We start from the raw sequence: 17,002 nt of genomic DNA on the forward strand, positions 1-17,002 counted from the left end.
TATGGCCACAACCTTGTAACGCAATCTATTTCTACATTTTTTTCATGAAATATCTTAAATCGGTAGATGTTACACATTCGAATACTAAAACTGTGTTTTCTTTGACCTTGGCCTGTGAAACTTCGTTTTATTGCCCTGTAATTGTCCATTTACGCACTTTTGTTGACTACCGGAGTTTGAACTGCTTATACATGTAATGACTGCATATGTGATAACAGGAGTGGTAGTACATGACACATGTTATGTTGACTGTTGAATTGATAAGATTTGTGCATTTATTACATAATATTTATGCACGTTCTGTAACCACATAGTGACTCGAAATACTAATGAAGTTTAGGAAATGAAATCGGGTTTTTGGAATGATGTCATTTTGAAAGGAAGCTCATGTGAAAATCCATATTGAAATGGCATTTTTGGTGAGTGGTCAAAGTATGACAATGTTGCTTAAATAGAAAAGCGGGTTTCACTCAATTGCATAAGTTATGTATAATAAATTCTTCGTATGTAGCAAGCTCATGTGGAGATATACCATCGGATGGCGTTTGGGCCAGAAGGTTAGCAGTGTGCAACTAATGTCTAAATGTAAAACATTAAAGCCTGATTTTAAGTATTTCCCCTCCCACGATACAGGTTGATCTATTGCGGATCGCTTGATCGATAAATAGTTTTTCACGATTAACGTATCACGATTTTATCTGTTTACAATGATTATACGACCAGACCAACGACTAAGTAAGACAGCAAAGAAGATCCATCCTTAAGCAACGTTCCTGACTCATATGACATCGCGATACCTTGGACATTGCAGAATACAAACGAAGTGCTAACGTGCAATAGTCGAGGTAAGCAGCACAGGAAGCGTCACCGATTGTCAAGGACTCATGCATTATCTGGACTATATACAAGACAGCTGGGGAAGTAGATCGAAGTACTAGTGTCGTAATTTAGCCGTAGAGAAATCGTAGAAATTCGTATAATACCGTGGTACGTCCGTAGCAAAATGTTGTGCATTTGTAATTATTCATATGGCCGAAATGTGACAAAGAATCGGCCACTATTGCAACCGGAGTCAGCGGATGCATATACGGTTGTACGATTATGCCAGACCACGCCAGACCAAATAATACTAAATAGTAGATATGAATGCACAACGATCATTTTGAACATTTGTGGCGCTTCCCGATCTATAAGAACTTCGCACGTTCGTCGTCTACCTATGCTTTCCGATTCGTGTAGAACCGTATCGGATGTGTCACATTCTCATTCATCAGAGGTTCGACAATGATATCTATGTTATACGCATAGTATATTGTCTTGCTCTGATGTTTATTTTGCGTTCTATACATCTGTGGCATTCGATCTGCTTGACACATGAGCGTATTCGTTCGTTATATCGTCGTAGAATAATCGTACGCAAACGGACCTTGATAAACTGATTCAACACGATTTATAATTTTGACAAATTAACTTGGCCATTCATGCCGTGGCTCTCCTTCTTCGTAAGATTTTTTTTTATCAAAATTCGCTCTATAGGTATAGAGTATGTTTTCAATTCAATTTATTTACTGAATCGAGTAAGTGAAATTCTAGAACCTTTGTATGAAATCATAAGAAGGGTCGTTACGCTTGAACAAATAGATAAATACACGTGAATAGAAGAAGAAAGTTTATTCAAGGAAATATAACACACACTATTTGAAATAGGCCAACATGACCCGTGATCAAATTCATCGAATACAATGGCTTACGTATACAAATTCAAATAGCGAACAAGTAAACTTTAAACAAGTATAATTGTATCAAATAAATTGCAGTTATACCTATAGAGTTTGATATACATATCATAAATACATAAATGAACTTAACTATGAAAGACACCTGATTTATACTATATCCATGCACTGGAATAACTAAACGGAACTAATACTATAAACTTCTTGCCAATAAATCAGATAATGCGTACTTTCGTTATGATATTTGAAATATTGGGTCTTTACTGTAATATCTATAATACAAGAATACAACAGGCATATGATATGTATTAAATGTGAAATTTAATTAATTTACAAAATGTAATGTTACTAATGCGTTATATTCTTAGAAGTACAAACGTGTCTAACTCAGATGAATATGTGACATTCCCACCCCACTAAAAGGGCGAAAACGAAATATTAGGAGGGTTTACAGGATAAAGCTATTGCATGGTGTATTTCAAAGAACATGTTATACAGATGAAAGCACGCATACTAATCTAGAAAAATCTATACGTGAACATACGTTTTCCTTATGCCAAATGCATTAAATATATAAACAACATTTTGTATGTTTGCATTTTTAGACTTAAGTATAGAAACTCGGTCTCTCCCTATAATATTTCTTAATGTATTTACATCGTATGTTGTACACAAGACATTCAAATAACAGGTCTAGAAAAATCTATACGTGAACATACGTTTTCCTTATGTCAAATGCATTAAATATATAAACAACATTTTGTATGTTTGCATTTTCAGACTTAAGTATAGAAACTCGGTCTCTCCCTATAATATTTCTTAATGTATTTACATCGTATGTTGTACACAAGACATTCAAATAACAGGTGGTACTCATCTTCTAACTTAATGCATGCTCTACATAAGCGATCATTTCCAGGAATATTTGTCCACTTTCCAGTCTCAACCGAGAGCCGGTGTGATGATAATCGTAATTTAGTTAATGCTATTTTATATTTATCTATGTTTACATTCTTCAAATATGACTGAAACTCAAAATTCGCAAACACTTTATAGAACGACGCTGTAGTTGAGTATTCTAGTCAGCTGTACCAATTTTGGATAAAGATATCCTTAACTCGACGCTGAAAATTATTGATAAATGTTTTTGTGTTCCTCACCCCTTGGGCAATCTAGACTTCATGAAACCTTTATTGCACAACATATTTTTAACATTTACTGCCCAATTAATTTTTCTTGGGTTATTTTCAATTTCATTTAACATCGTTCTTTACATAACCTTTGAATACTTTCTGTCACAGCAATCTAATATTTTGAACCAGTATTTTAAAATGTACGTCAAGCGCATAGAAAACGAATCTTTTCTTCCTAATTCACCTTATACGAAATAATTTTGTGTCGAAGTTTAACCCCTAATAAGTTCTTACAAAACATTGTATGAATTCTTTCTATATTGTTGGCACTGGAAAATCCCCAGACCTCACCATGAAATAACATAGGCTTAACTAATTCATCAAATAGATCTAACACATGTTCAGTTGATATGTTGACAAAACTCTAAAGATACCTTTTTAAAAAAAATAAAAAAATAGCCTTATTTGCCTGACCTGATAGTGTTTTATAACATTCCATAAAAGAGACCCCAGATGTGAAAACAATACCTAAATAACAATATCTTGATACAACATCTATTTCTGAGTCACCATAATGAAATTGCAAATGTTGGGGTAGTCTACCGCCGAAATACATCAACTCTAGTCTTATCCTTATTTACAGATAGCTTCCATTTGTTACAGTAGTCATGTAAAATGTTTAAATAACGTTGCATTTCCTCACTTGTTTTGGCAAATTTTACAATATCATCTGCATACAGGATTAGAAATAACTTGATTTTATCAATATCTATTCCTTTGGATCCATTCAAAAATAATTCATCTTCTAAGTCATTTAGGTACATAGAAAAAATAAACGGGCTTTAACATTCCCCTTGACGAACACCTAGAAAACTTTCAAACAATTCACCAGTTTCTCCAAAAAGCTTCACTTTTGTTTTGACACTACTATATATACCTTTTATAACATTAAAACGTTTGCCTCGAAGACCTAACTTATATAATTTATACCAAATATTAGGTCGAACAAGAAAATCGAATGCTTTAGAGTAATCAACAAATAAACAATACAATTGTTCATTCGCATTAAGGACATGATTTATCAAGCTATGTAAAACAAAAATATTGTCAGTAGTGCCCATTTTTGAACAAAACCCGGCTTGTGATATAACGTATATGTCATTTCTTTCAGCTCATGATGCCAAACGTTCATTGATACATCTAGTAAATAATTTCCCTACACTCAATGATGTGATACTTTTAAAGTTCTTAACGTCTGACAGACTGCCCTTCTTGTGAATTGGCACTAAATATCCACCACTCCACAATTCCGGAAAATGACCTAATTCTAAAAGTTTATTAAACAACAATGATAATTCTGGTGAAAATGTATCATTTCCGTAATATAAAAACTCATTTAAAACTTTATATGGCCCAGCACTTCGACCTAGATTTAACTCTTTAATATTTCTACTGATATCAACAGTAGTAAAAGGTGCATCTAACTCACTGAACATTATCTTTATCTCGTTATCAACTATATTTTCATTGAAATGAATAACATCTTCATCTGCTTGAAAAAATCTATCTTCAGGATTATTAATTGCTCTAAAATATTCCGTGACCGTATTTAAGGAGATATTATGTGGAGATTTTACGCGAGAGGTTTCTTTTGACAAGCGCCACTATAACTTTGCATTTTTGACTCGTGCCTGTAATAAAACATTTGTTTTATCCTTGGCCTTCACAAAATTAAACGGGTGTACACTTTTCTTATAAATACTTCTTGATTGTACCATCGCTAATCTATTTAAATCACTGTATAAATTAAGTTTACAATAAAAATCCTTTCGTTTATCTTGAACAACATGGTCAAATAACGGGTTCGATATTCTTGATGTGATACTATCTACATAATTGGTATTTCCACTATTAAGCGATTGACTGTTAATCCGTTTACTGAATATAGGCTCGCATACACCTTCAATACATGATAACAGGTTATAAATACATTGATCAATATCATCATTACTATTCGCTCTATCAATATTACAGTTCAGTTCAAACATACTGTGCTTGAATTACTCACTAGATATACTTCAAACAAAGTCATATTTATTGCCTGACTTCTATTTGAAATAATGGTCATCTACCGTTTTTGTTACATGTATACCATTTAGAGTAATACTATTTACATTCAATTTATCAACATTACCTTCTAATGAAAATTCAACAAGACAATGATCTGATAATATATTAGGACCATTTGTGGTAAATGTCGTAAAATGGTTAAGCAACTTCTCACTAACAATACAATAATCTACAAGACTAGCTCCAGATCTTCCTATATATGTAAATGCACCTTTATCACCACATACACGCCAATTGGCAACTCGTAAACCTGTCTGTTTTAGAAAATCCAACAGTAATGACCCATTAGCGTTAGTACCTTTATCAAACGATAGCCTAGGTAAAATATTATCAATATTATAATCGTCTGGTAAAATATTTAAATGAGTTAACGATTCAGTATCTTCCGAAACAAAGTCTGGCAAAAGCCCTATTCTAGAGTTTAGATCACCAAGTAACAAAAATAAGCAATTTTCCTCACCGTTCTTATCCTGAATATGTATTATATTTTCCATGATAACATTGTATGTGTTAGTGTCAACAAGAGCATTCCTGCTTAACGTACTTGGAATAACATAACTAAGACAAACAAATAAATCATTTTTGAAATTGAAAAAATCTACCGTCAAGTTTAATCCAAATACGTGTATCACTATGCTCCATGATAAACATATCTTTACTCACAAATTTATCTCTGACATAAATAATTATCCCTCCAGAATTATGGGTTGTGCCAATTACTTTCTCTTTTCTATTCAAAATAAAAACATCAAAACCTTTAACAGCAAAATCAAATTCTTCAGATCCCCATGTTTCAGTAAAACAAATAATGTCATTATTTTTGAAAATGATATTTACTTCTGGATAATTTAATTTATTTTGACGTTTGGTAATTAAACCTTGAACATTTATCAACGCGAACTTAACTGTAGATTTCGTATTTCGCGTGACCTTGCGTAGAACCATGTGAGCTGTCTTTCCCATTGGTTGCTTTTCTTGTGGTTGATGACGTAGCTCGTCGTATTTGTGCACTGGCTGACCTTGCTCTGCCTGGATTGGCTACAGCTTTCGCACGTGATTGTGGTCTACCACGTGGCGTTTGTTTGTCAACAATAGCACGCGGATTACTGTTCTGCTGTATGTTCTGCTGATTGCGATTGCGAATTTCCACTTTCAAGTGCCGAAAACGGATTAGCATGCACACATTTAGTCTGGGTGTTATTCAGCCTATTGTCAAAGGTTGGGCATTCTTATTCACAACACTATTAGCTGGACTTTTCCAGTCTGTAAACGTAGACGGTTGATTAGCGTTGACTCTTGGAACGGACTGTCGTAGCATCTGCGTAGCATCTGTTGTTGTTACCGGTGGTTGTGTATATGTGCTTCCGACCGCGCCGTCGGATATCACTACTTCCGGTACAGGTTGTGTTCGTTTCAACGGTCGGTTGAGTAATCTGTGCCAATCAGGAAATTCATCCTGCACGGTCTGCCAATTACCAACAATCGCCGCCGGGTATCAGAGTTGAGTTCTGGCTGAGCGGGTTTTGGCCCTATAATCTTTATACGTTGGCCAGAGGTTTTACGCGCTTGACTTATCTCTACTGGATAGTCTTTGTCGATGGACATTCCCGAGCCTGCTAGAAATCGAGCGTTTTTCATAACTCTCTCCACCTCATACACATATCTTAATGTCATCAATATTGGCACTCTTGTGTTTTTACCCCCTCTAAATTGAGCGACTCCAAACAAAGGCTTTTGTTAAGCGTTATACTTATTCCCGAGTTTTTTTCACATGCAATCCCGAAAGGCTCATGAAAAAGACAGTATTAAATGAATCTCATTAACACAATTTTAGTGAATGAATTAAAGAAATACATCTTTTTGTAATTTTGTTTTAATATGCGTCATTTTAAGCCAAAGTTTCAAAACACGTGCAAGAGGGTTTAAGTGGAATCGTAGACAGACAGACTTCTAGTTTTGTGTGTAAACGCTTATCCGCCAAAACTGCGTAGGGTGAGCAGACGCACATTTATACTTCGAACGAGACGTTATACAGATCATGAGAAAAGTGTCGTAATATTTATTTGATTATATATATCCTTTGAAAAAGGCCGTGCCGTGATGAGATTGACTGTACTGCTGTTAAAGTTCATTTCTGTCTATATTTTCAAAATCTCAAGCTAGACTTGACCCAGATGAGATTTGTGTCTTAAACCCGACGAATAATTTTGGCATATTTTACACCAAGCATTGTGCGGCATTCAAAGACGTGAATGTGGTGGCACTAATGTGCGGTATGCTTTGGCACTATGACAAATAATGCTTAATAGGGTGGAATACCTAAATTGCACAATTAACCTTCCAAATTAGTCAATGTACTTTAATCCATTTCCATGAACAAATGTGAAATAACATTTTTGGAAAAAGTATGTTGACCGTTGTTTGATTGTGTATAAACTCCTAGCGGTCTTTGGGCAGTAGAGGGTCGCGATTGTCAGTAATCAGAAGTTAAATTCAGGTCAGCGATTGTTATTTATTCATGATTATTGGTGTTTTGCATTGCTGGTATATTTTAATTACGGCCGTATTGTAAAAAAGTTATTTAACGTAGGTTAATTTGAGACGTTCAATAAAGAAAGGTTTTTATAATCAAAATAATTTAAATCAGCGAATAGATGTTTAAAAGCTTTTGAAATAAGAATTTAATCAGCTTAATGTATGACTTTGATTTTATCTTATCTATACATTGTATTTTTCCATAATGATTTGTCGTTGTATTTTGATTTTCATTGCGTTACTCAAATTATCTTATAATATACAAAAAAACTTTTCAACGCATTTTCATGTAACTATATGATTATTTATTGAATGAGTAGGTGTATTTGTATTTCATGTTATGTGACGATGAGCTGTTAATATGTTAAACCATATCAAAATAAACAAAATGCGGTGAGCTATTGCGGAATGTCTGGCGATGTCATTCATCCGTCCATCCGTTCGTCGTCTACAATTGCCTTAAATGATATCTCCTTATTTACCGCAGGGTCAAAAGGTTAGGCACACGGAGGTGCACTCTAAGCCTTTATTCAGCCATATTCGCGAAAGAATAAGAAATTAACATGAAATGAAGAACAATGCTAACAATAGTAAAGTACCAGTCTCTTATCCGTTCTAATTAAATCGACCTTTGGGAAACATATCTGTTGACATAGTTATATATGTTTTTTCTTTTAGTCAAAAGAAAGTGATTTTTTTCCGAAAAGTTTAATAAATATGTACACGATATTAGTTTATGCTGGTTATGGAGACCGAGGGAGCGAGAGTGATTGTGTGAGAATAAGAGTTGAAGGGAGTTTGTAAACAGATATTTTTCCTGAGTTAGAAGTTCAAAACTGTTCAAGGATGCACATATGCCATCATTTTTCGTTAGCAAGTTTGATGTAGGCGAACATAATATTATTCATCTTGGCATCAATTTATATTTTACTTTAACATGTGTCAATGGCTTTTGTTTCTTTGGAGACTTAGCGAGTCCGAAAATAAGTCTTCGTGGACATTCTCCTTTCATTTAACTTCACTTAAATGATCCTTGGACTCTTTCAAACTTGTTAGAAAAAAATGTTTCCGTTGAGAAATCAGAGCTAAGATATTTGACTTTGGCAATATCTAGGGGTCCTCTAGTGTACAAATATTGACATTGTGTAAAAAATCTACCCCGCCCATGGAGTTTGCATTTTGCTCCTCTGTGATTTTATAAGACAGAAAGTTGAGATACTGTGTTTATCTCCCTATTTCAGCGGGTAAAAATTAGCAGCTGTAAAAAGCAGGTCATAAGTCCAGGTCTCTGACTTACAAATTCTGTAAATTGTTGCAAAACGGAATTATCATATGATTGTCTGTTTATTTTCAACGAGTGAAGATGCACAGTGGTGAAAAGAAGGGTCACGAGTCTGACCCCAGCTTGGGAGCCCTACCCAAGTTCACAAGCTCCGTGCCTGTAAGTCTAATGTATACAAGTTATTACTGTTATGAGGTGCGGGAAATTACTAAAAATAGAGTAACGGCAGTAAAGTACGTTGAATAAAGTTCTGGGATCTACTTAAAAAATCTGTTCACTCCTTAAATGATCAATGCTACAAATAAGATGACTCGAGCATCACTTCGATGTACATGTCATAGTGTATAGCTAGTATCAGAGGTGAACTTCTGACAATTAGGTGAAATTAGACAAACAGAAGCTGATAAATGTTTTTAGCTTTAAACCGTTACTTTATAATATCGAATTTTTCTTTCAGATAAAACCCCCCGAAATGTTTCACTAAAATGAAACAGGATGAATAACTCTTTAGCTTAAACTCTATGACGTATCTAGTGATGCTCATGTCTTCTCTGTTCTTGTTTACAGCCCCAAGGCGTGTAAGAGTATACGCTGATGGCATTTATGACATGTTCCACTCGGGCCACGCTAGGCAACTGGAGCAGGCTAAATGTGCTTTTCCGAACACATACTTGATTGTCGGAGGTACAGTTGTTCTTTCAGTGTTAAAGCAGTCTTAGCGTCAAAATAATAGAATGTACTGACAGACCCGAGGGATATGTTAAAGGAGTTGTCCAGGTGAACTTTTAATGTCAATATGACAAAAGAAATATGCATAGAATTCATCCAATGGAATGATTTTACACTAAGAAAAAAATCTTGGGGAGCCCCCTACCCCCGCCCTACCCTCTGTTTCACATACAGGGCTTATTTGTTATATTCTGAGTTAAGGGGTGTAGGTCACAATTTGTGCCCTTGTATTTTCAATTACATCCCCGATATATGTTCGGTAATGCATGTTCCTGTTACTGTGCTTATACTAAAACTTATTTGTTTGTTTGTGACATTATTAGCAGGAATAAGTTCTGTGAAGGAACACATTTGGCTGAGAAAAAAACAACAACATTTGAACAAGAATGAAAAAAGATCATGAGGTGTTGACGTGTTGAACTGAATAAGAGCTAATTCGCAAATGTATTTTTTTCTCCATAAAACATTTGTATGCAGCTCATGTCCAACTTATTAACCTCATCATTTGTTGAAATAAAGAGCTCTTACCAACCTTATTAAACTTTTCATATTTGTCGCTAACCAAGGAATCAACGTTCTAAACTTCTTTGCAAAATGTAAATTTTAAAATACTATTTTCCTTCTCATGTATTCATCAGTTTGCAACGATGAGCTGACCCACAGGAAAAAAGGCCGTACAGTGATGAACGAGAGTGAGAGGTACGAGGCTCTGCGTCACTGTCGATACGTGGACGAGGTGGTCACTGATGCACCCTGGACACTTACTGACGAATACCTTGAAAAACATAAGGTACATTCACATACTTGCTAGTGTATCAGTGTACCAGTGGGCCACACTTAAAACATATACTTGGTTTAGTTTAATTGTCGAACATTTGAGGGATAGGTAGATAGGTAGATGTTTTTTTCCTTATTTTTGTTAGTTCGCTACCCCTTAATTATGTGATGAAAAAATGAAAAAACTGAGGTTACGGGGATAAGAATGTCAGAGCACTATGTGGCTCTCTGTCACTAAGGTTACGGGAATAAGAATGTCAGAGCATTATGAGGCTCTGTCACTGAGGTAACGGGGAAAAGGATGTCAGAGCACTATATGGCTCTTTGTCACTGAGGTAACGGGGATAAGGATGTCAGAGCATTATGTGTCACTTTGTCACTGAGGTTACGGGGATAAGAATGTCAGAGCACTATGTGGCTCTTTGTCACTGAGGTAACGGGGATAAGAATGTCAGAGCACTATGTGGCTCTCTGTCACTGATGTAACGGGAATAAGAATGTCAGAGTTCTATGTGGCTCTTTGTCACTGAGGTAACGCGGATAAGGAAGTCATAGCACTATGTGGCTCTCTGTCACTGAGGAAACGGGGATAATAATGTCAGAGCACTATGTGGCTCTATGTCACTGACGTAACGGGGATAAGAATGTCAGAGCCCTATGTGGCTCTCTGTCACTGAGGTTACGAGGATAAGAATGTCAGAGCACTATGTGGCTCTCTGTCACTGAGGTAACGGGGATAAGGATGTCATAGCACTATGTGGTTCTTTGTCACTGGGGTTACGGGGATAAGGATGTCAAGCATGATGTGGCTCTCCGTCACTGAGGTAACGGGGATAAGGATGTCAGAGCATTATGTGGCTCTTTGTTGCTGAGGTAACGGGGATAAGGATGTCAGAGCATTATGTGGTTCTTTGTCACTAAGGCTACGGGGATAAGAATGTCAGAGCATTATTAGGCTCTCTGTTACTGAGGTTACGAGGATAAGAATGTCAGAGCACTATGAGGCACTTTGTCACTAAGGTAACGGGGATAAGAATATCAGAGCACTATGAAGCTCTATTTCACCAAGGATACGTGTATGAGGTAGTCAGAGCATTATAAGGCACTGTGTTACTGAGGATATGTGTATGAGACTGTAAGAGCATTATGAGGCACTGTGTCACTGAGGATATGTGTATGAGGTTGTCAGAGCATTATAAGGCTTTGTGTCACTAACAATATGTGTATGAGGTTGTTAGAGCATTGTGAGGCTCTTTGTCTCTGGCGATATGTGTATGAGGTTGTCAGAATATTATGAACTGTATGTCACTGAGGAAACGTGTATGAGGTTGTAAGAGTATTATGAGGCTATATATAACTGGCGATTTCGTGTATGAGGTTGTAAGAACATTATGAAGCTGTATATCACTGGCGATGCGTGGACGAGGTTGTAAGAGCATTATAAGGCTCTATATCACTGGCGATACGTGGATGAGGTTATCAGAGCATTATGAGGCTCTATGTCACTGGCGAAACGTGTATGAGGTTGTAAGAGCATGAATCAAAGGTTATCTAAAATGCTCTTTGAATTAAACAGGTGATTTTATAATTGGATAGTAGTTTTGTATAAGATTTGACTCATGTGCATTTTAATGGCAAATTTTATAAATGGTGTAAGTGAAAAGGATAAAGAAACGATGCATTTGATGAGGTTCAGTCTTTTTTATTGTGTTGAAGTAAATGGAGATCCGAATTAAGATGAACACATTAATTTTTCCAGCATGATGAAGTCTTGCAAAATGTAGTTGGTACTGTGTTAATAAGGTATTCCAATTGTGTTTTTGAAGACATTTTAGCTTGTCTGTTCTTCAGACAAAACAAGTGGAATAGCTTAGGCTTTGTGCCGTTGGCATCGTCAGCGTCATCGTCGTATGGAAACCACTTTAACCTAAGCCATTATAAAACTAAAACATTGATCTACATATTCGCAATATAACTTATTACGAATAATGCCAAAGGCAGTACACATGCGCCTGAAAACCAATGCCTTTAAATCTGGTTTTATTTACAGATTGACTTTGTTGCGCACGACGACATTCCATACCTTACGGGGGCCGATAGTGCGGGCGATGTGTACAGCGTAATTAAGGCTCGCGGAATGTTGGTTTTTCCGTTGTTTTTGTCAAATTTTTACAGTATATGTTATGGTGCTAACCCTGACCGCAGTATAGAAACATAGTGGATAAATGTTTGCTATTGTATAAATTGCAATATATTTCACTGAGGGCGCATAAAAAGAATAATTATTTCACGAATGGCCTACCAGAACTTTAACGAAACAAGAGGGCCCTGACGGCCCTGTATCGCTCACCTGATCCAATTCAAGTGTGAAATAAGTGTTTTCAGGGCTAGGGCAATTGTGACAGGGGGGGAATAAGTGTTTTTCAGGGCGATGGAAAGTGCAACAAGAGGGGACTTAATTAAAATAAATTTAGGACTAGTTTTCAATGCTACATGTATTATAGTTGAGGGTATTAAGTTTTAGAGAATTTGAAATGTCTGTCTGGTGGTCTGCTACCTTAGAAGGGATGCGTACTTGTCTTTGTTTGAACATTTTTATTTTCTGTTCTTGTTATGGTTGGAGTATAAACATAAAAAAATGTTTCATTTAATTCAGAATATATTTTAGCAGCGAGTGTGATTAAAACACTTGTTCTACATGAAAATGCACCAAAATATGGCCCCAACAGTGTTTTAACAATGTTTTCTATGATTTGACTTCGTGACTTAGTTTTTGAACTCAGGTTACCCAGTTTCTAACTTGACATAGACTTCATAAACACAAACATTCTGACATATTTTCATGGTGATCAAAGAGAGAATGTAACCTCTACAGTGTTTACAAAGTTTTTCTGTGATTTGACCTAGTGGTCTGGTTTTTTACCTCTGATTACCCAGTTTCAAACTCTACCAAAAGAGCATCAAGAATAACATTCTGATCAAGTGAACCATGAACATATGGTCATAAATGTGGCCTCTAGAGTGTTAACATGCTCTACCTATTATTTGATCTGGTGACCTAGTTTTTGACCGCAAATGACCCAGATTCGAACTTGGCCTAGAGCTATCAATATAAACACTCTGACTAAGTTTCGTGTACATACAGTCATAAATGTGACCTCTAGAGTGCTAACAAGCTTTTTCTATGATTTGACCTAATGACCTAGTTTTCGACCACACATGACCTGGATTCGAATTTGACTTAGAGATTATTAATATAAACAATCTGACCAATTTTCATGAACATACAATCATAAATGTAACGTCTAGAGTGCTGACAAGCTTTTCCTATGATTTAACCTAATGACCTAAATTTTGGCCGCAAATGACCCAGATCTAAACTTGACTTAGAGATTATAAATATAAACATTCTGACCATCTTTCATGTAAAAACATTCATAAATGTGACCTCTAGATTGTTAACAAGCTTTTTTCCTTATATTTGACTTGGTGACCTAGTTTTTGACCGCACATGATCCAGATTCGAATTTGACCTTGAAATTATTATTATTGACATTCTGACCAAGTTTCCTGAAGATACATTCATAAATGTGACCTCTATAGTGTTAACAATCTTTTCCTTTATTTTGACTTGGTGACCTAGTTTTGAACCCCAAATTACCCAATATCGAACTCGTCCAAGATTTTATTAAAGGTAACATTCTGACCATGTTTCAATAAGATTGTGCCCAAATTGTGATCTCCAGAGTGTTAACAGTCAAATTGTTGACGACGGACGACTACGACGGACGACGGACACAGGGCGATCACAATAGCTCACCTTGAGCACTTTGTGCTCGGGTGAGCTAAAAATTAACGCCATCTTCACACTGATGTCGTTGAAAAAGTCTTTTGCACTTTAATGTTTTAATTTGGGATCGCGAACGGGCTAAAATGTCATAACAGTAAATTATTGGATAGTTTTCCAGTTGGAAACATTAAAATATCAAGTTATATTTCACTGATAAATTGCTGTAAACCACGGAAAGGCTTATGATAAACCACAATTTGTTTACGTTAAGACTTTATTTATGGATTGATAATTAATAATTTAGCTAACCATTACACAGAAAGAGTACATGCAGAATGTAGAAAAATACGCATGCATTTGTACATAGGAGTGATGACACATAGCAATGGATTTGGGATATTCATTGGCTTATCCTGTTATATTTATACTTGAGAGGGTTTCATGATATCTTTAATTATGAAGACAAAATCTAATTTTGACTTTATGAAGATTTCATTTTAACATTGCAGGTTCCTGCCAACTCAGCGTACTGAAGGTATATCCACAACGGACGTTATAGCACGGATTCTCAAGGATTATGAGGTGTACATCCGGCGTAACTTGCAACGAGGCTACACCGCTAAGCAACTCAACGTCAGCTTCTTTATGGTACGTTTTTGATAAGCATACTGTAAACGTTTAGTGATGTCTTTAGCAAAAAATGTGACGAAACCTGAAAGCTTAAGTAACTAACTTATCTTCCATCTTGAATCCAATTTCCTGAACAGTAACTAGTACGGATATCCATTTTGAAAGGCCATGAGAATGTTACCCTGGCCGATATCGAACCCATAACTGCTTGGGTAAGAGGTACACAATTATACTCTAAAACACTCTCCCCATATGAGTACATTACCTTCATGGTTATATTGGAGTTTGTCTATAAGATCCATTCTGCACACGGCTATATAAGTACATTACCTTCATGGTCATATTGAAGTTTGTCAATAAGATCCCTCTTGCACACGCCTAACTGTTTTCATTACTTTCATGGTTATATTGGGGTTTGTCTACAAGTTTTGCAAACGGATATATTAGTTCATTATCTTCATGGTCATATTGTATGAAATAAAACAGGACAATCGAATGAATGGCCGAAAGCCAACACTCCCATGTACATACATGTATAAATGTAGATTATTTAAAATGTATTCTTTCTGTGTACAGGATAGCTTAATTAATCATTATCAATCAAATATATAGTATAAACATAATCAAATGCTGTTATTTATTACATCTATATGCTTGCCAGTGGATTAAAGCATTTTAGAATTAAAAAAATGATTTTAAGTTTATCGTTTCGAATAAGCAAATGAGTTGGTGCACTCTAATTTGATTGTTAAGTATGTGTATAGTTGCTTCATTGCTTTGGTTGTGACACCAAATATACTAATTATCGACTTATCTGGGTTTCAATGATGTGCATCCCTTGAAACACAATATCAATATGAAGTATTTCCTATACGTATCATTTAAAAATCCTAATCAAGCTATATTCTAAAGATCACTTTTCTGAGAAGGCCTTTGAGTGAACCACACCTTAAACCAGTTCAAACCGGTTTCCAAACCGAATTTGAAGGGGCACCAAAGTACTCGAAATTGGCCAAAACGCACAAGTTTGTTTCTCGAGTGAACCACACTTTTAAACCGGTTCATACCGGTTTCCAAAACCGCTTTGATGGGGCACCAAAAAACGCAAACTTGGCCAAAACGCGCAAATTTGGTGCGCACTTAAGAGCCCTTGTAATCGACATAACCGTTTTTATTTGATGTTGAGTGTGGATGGCCCTCAAGTGAGCCAGAACTTTTAATCGATTCAAATCGATTTCCAAAATTGATTACATCGAGCACCAAAGGTACGCACTTTTACGCCCTCGAGGGGTTCAGCTCATCAAATCTTTCTTGTGTTCTATTCTCCTCTAGGAAAAGAAGCTACAGATTAGTGAGAGGTATGAGCAAGGGTAAACAGTGGAAGGAGTTTATCGGAAACTTCCTCGAGCTGTTTGGCAGAGATTGGAGGATTGTAAGTGGGAATTACGGTTCGGGTTTGTAAATTTTTTGGGTTGTGTTATGCTCTAATGTTTTTAAGTGTGTCAGTGGTTATATTTTTACTCTCATTTTGCAAAGTGACAATAAAAATAATAACATGTAACGCTTTCAAAGTCAAAATGTTAAAAAAACTTGATATAACACTTTACCTCATTTTGGCCTATGACTCCAGGTTTTTTGCAGCTTGCGTCACATTTGTACATCGGATGCATTTGATATATGCTGGATATAAATTCATAAAAATTGATTAAAAAAAGATATGTTCTGTATCTGGCAAAACTTAACATAACGTTAATGTTAACAATATTATAATCCCCTTCCTTCTCGGATTTGTTTTGGTAAATTGGTAGAATGAAGAGGTGCGTATTTCGGACCAAAGTCAAGTTCATGTCATTTGTCAATCTTACTTTGTCAATTCGGTAACAGGTATCATGGATGAAGCGAGCCATCTTTCCTGTACCAGTACATGATCAAGCAGACGAGAGCGTTTCCACAAGACCCTCCCCCGAGTCTTCACACAGGAAGCGAAGATCAAAACGGGCCGCGGAGAACATGTGCGCCTCAAAGGAGCTCAAATCAGATGAGTGTTCCGAGGATGAAGATGACTTTTAATGCAATAAGTTTGAACAAAAAACAACATGTAAACTGTTATCTGTGATTTTAATTGTTTTACCTTAGCAGATATCTATTAAAGAAATATGATTACTAATTTTGTGGAATTATTATGGTTCATTGATAATACCTATAGATAGACGTATGAGCTATCGCTTGTTACTTTTCCAAGTAACCGTATAATTCCAAT

At 35.9% G+C, this 17,002-nt stretch overlaps 1 protein-coding gene across 1 annotated transcript; it reads left to right on the top strand.

Annotated features, from left to right (window-relative positions):
• Positions 1 to 8,897: 8,897 nt before the first annotated feature.
• Positions 8,898 to 16,736, top strand: LOC128219406 (choline-phosphate cytidylyltransferase B-like). The gene is made up of 7 exons (XM_052927217.1): positions 8,898 to 8,994; positions 9,384 to 9,500; positions 10,184 to 10,335; positions 12,373 to 12,461; positions 14,622 to 14,760; positions 16,075 to 16,174; positions 16,627 to 16,736. Exons 1-6 carry the CDS (start codon positions 8,898 to 8,900, stop codon positions 16,114 to 16,116), a joined length of 636 nt encoding a protein of 211 aa, XP_052783177.1. The 3' UTR covers positions 16,117 to 16,174; positions 16,627 to 16,736.
• The last annotated feature ends 266 nt before the right edge of the window (positions 16,737 to 17,002 follow it).

Source organism: Mya arenaria, chromosome 15, assembly GCF_026914265.1.
Source record: "Mya arenaria isolate MELC-2E11 chromosome 15, ASM2691426v1".
Taxonomy (NCBI): domain Eukaryota; kingdom Metazoa; phylum Mollusca; class Bivalvia; order Myida; family Myidae; genus Mya; species Mya arenaria.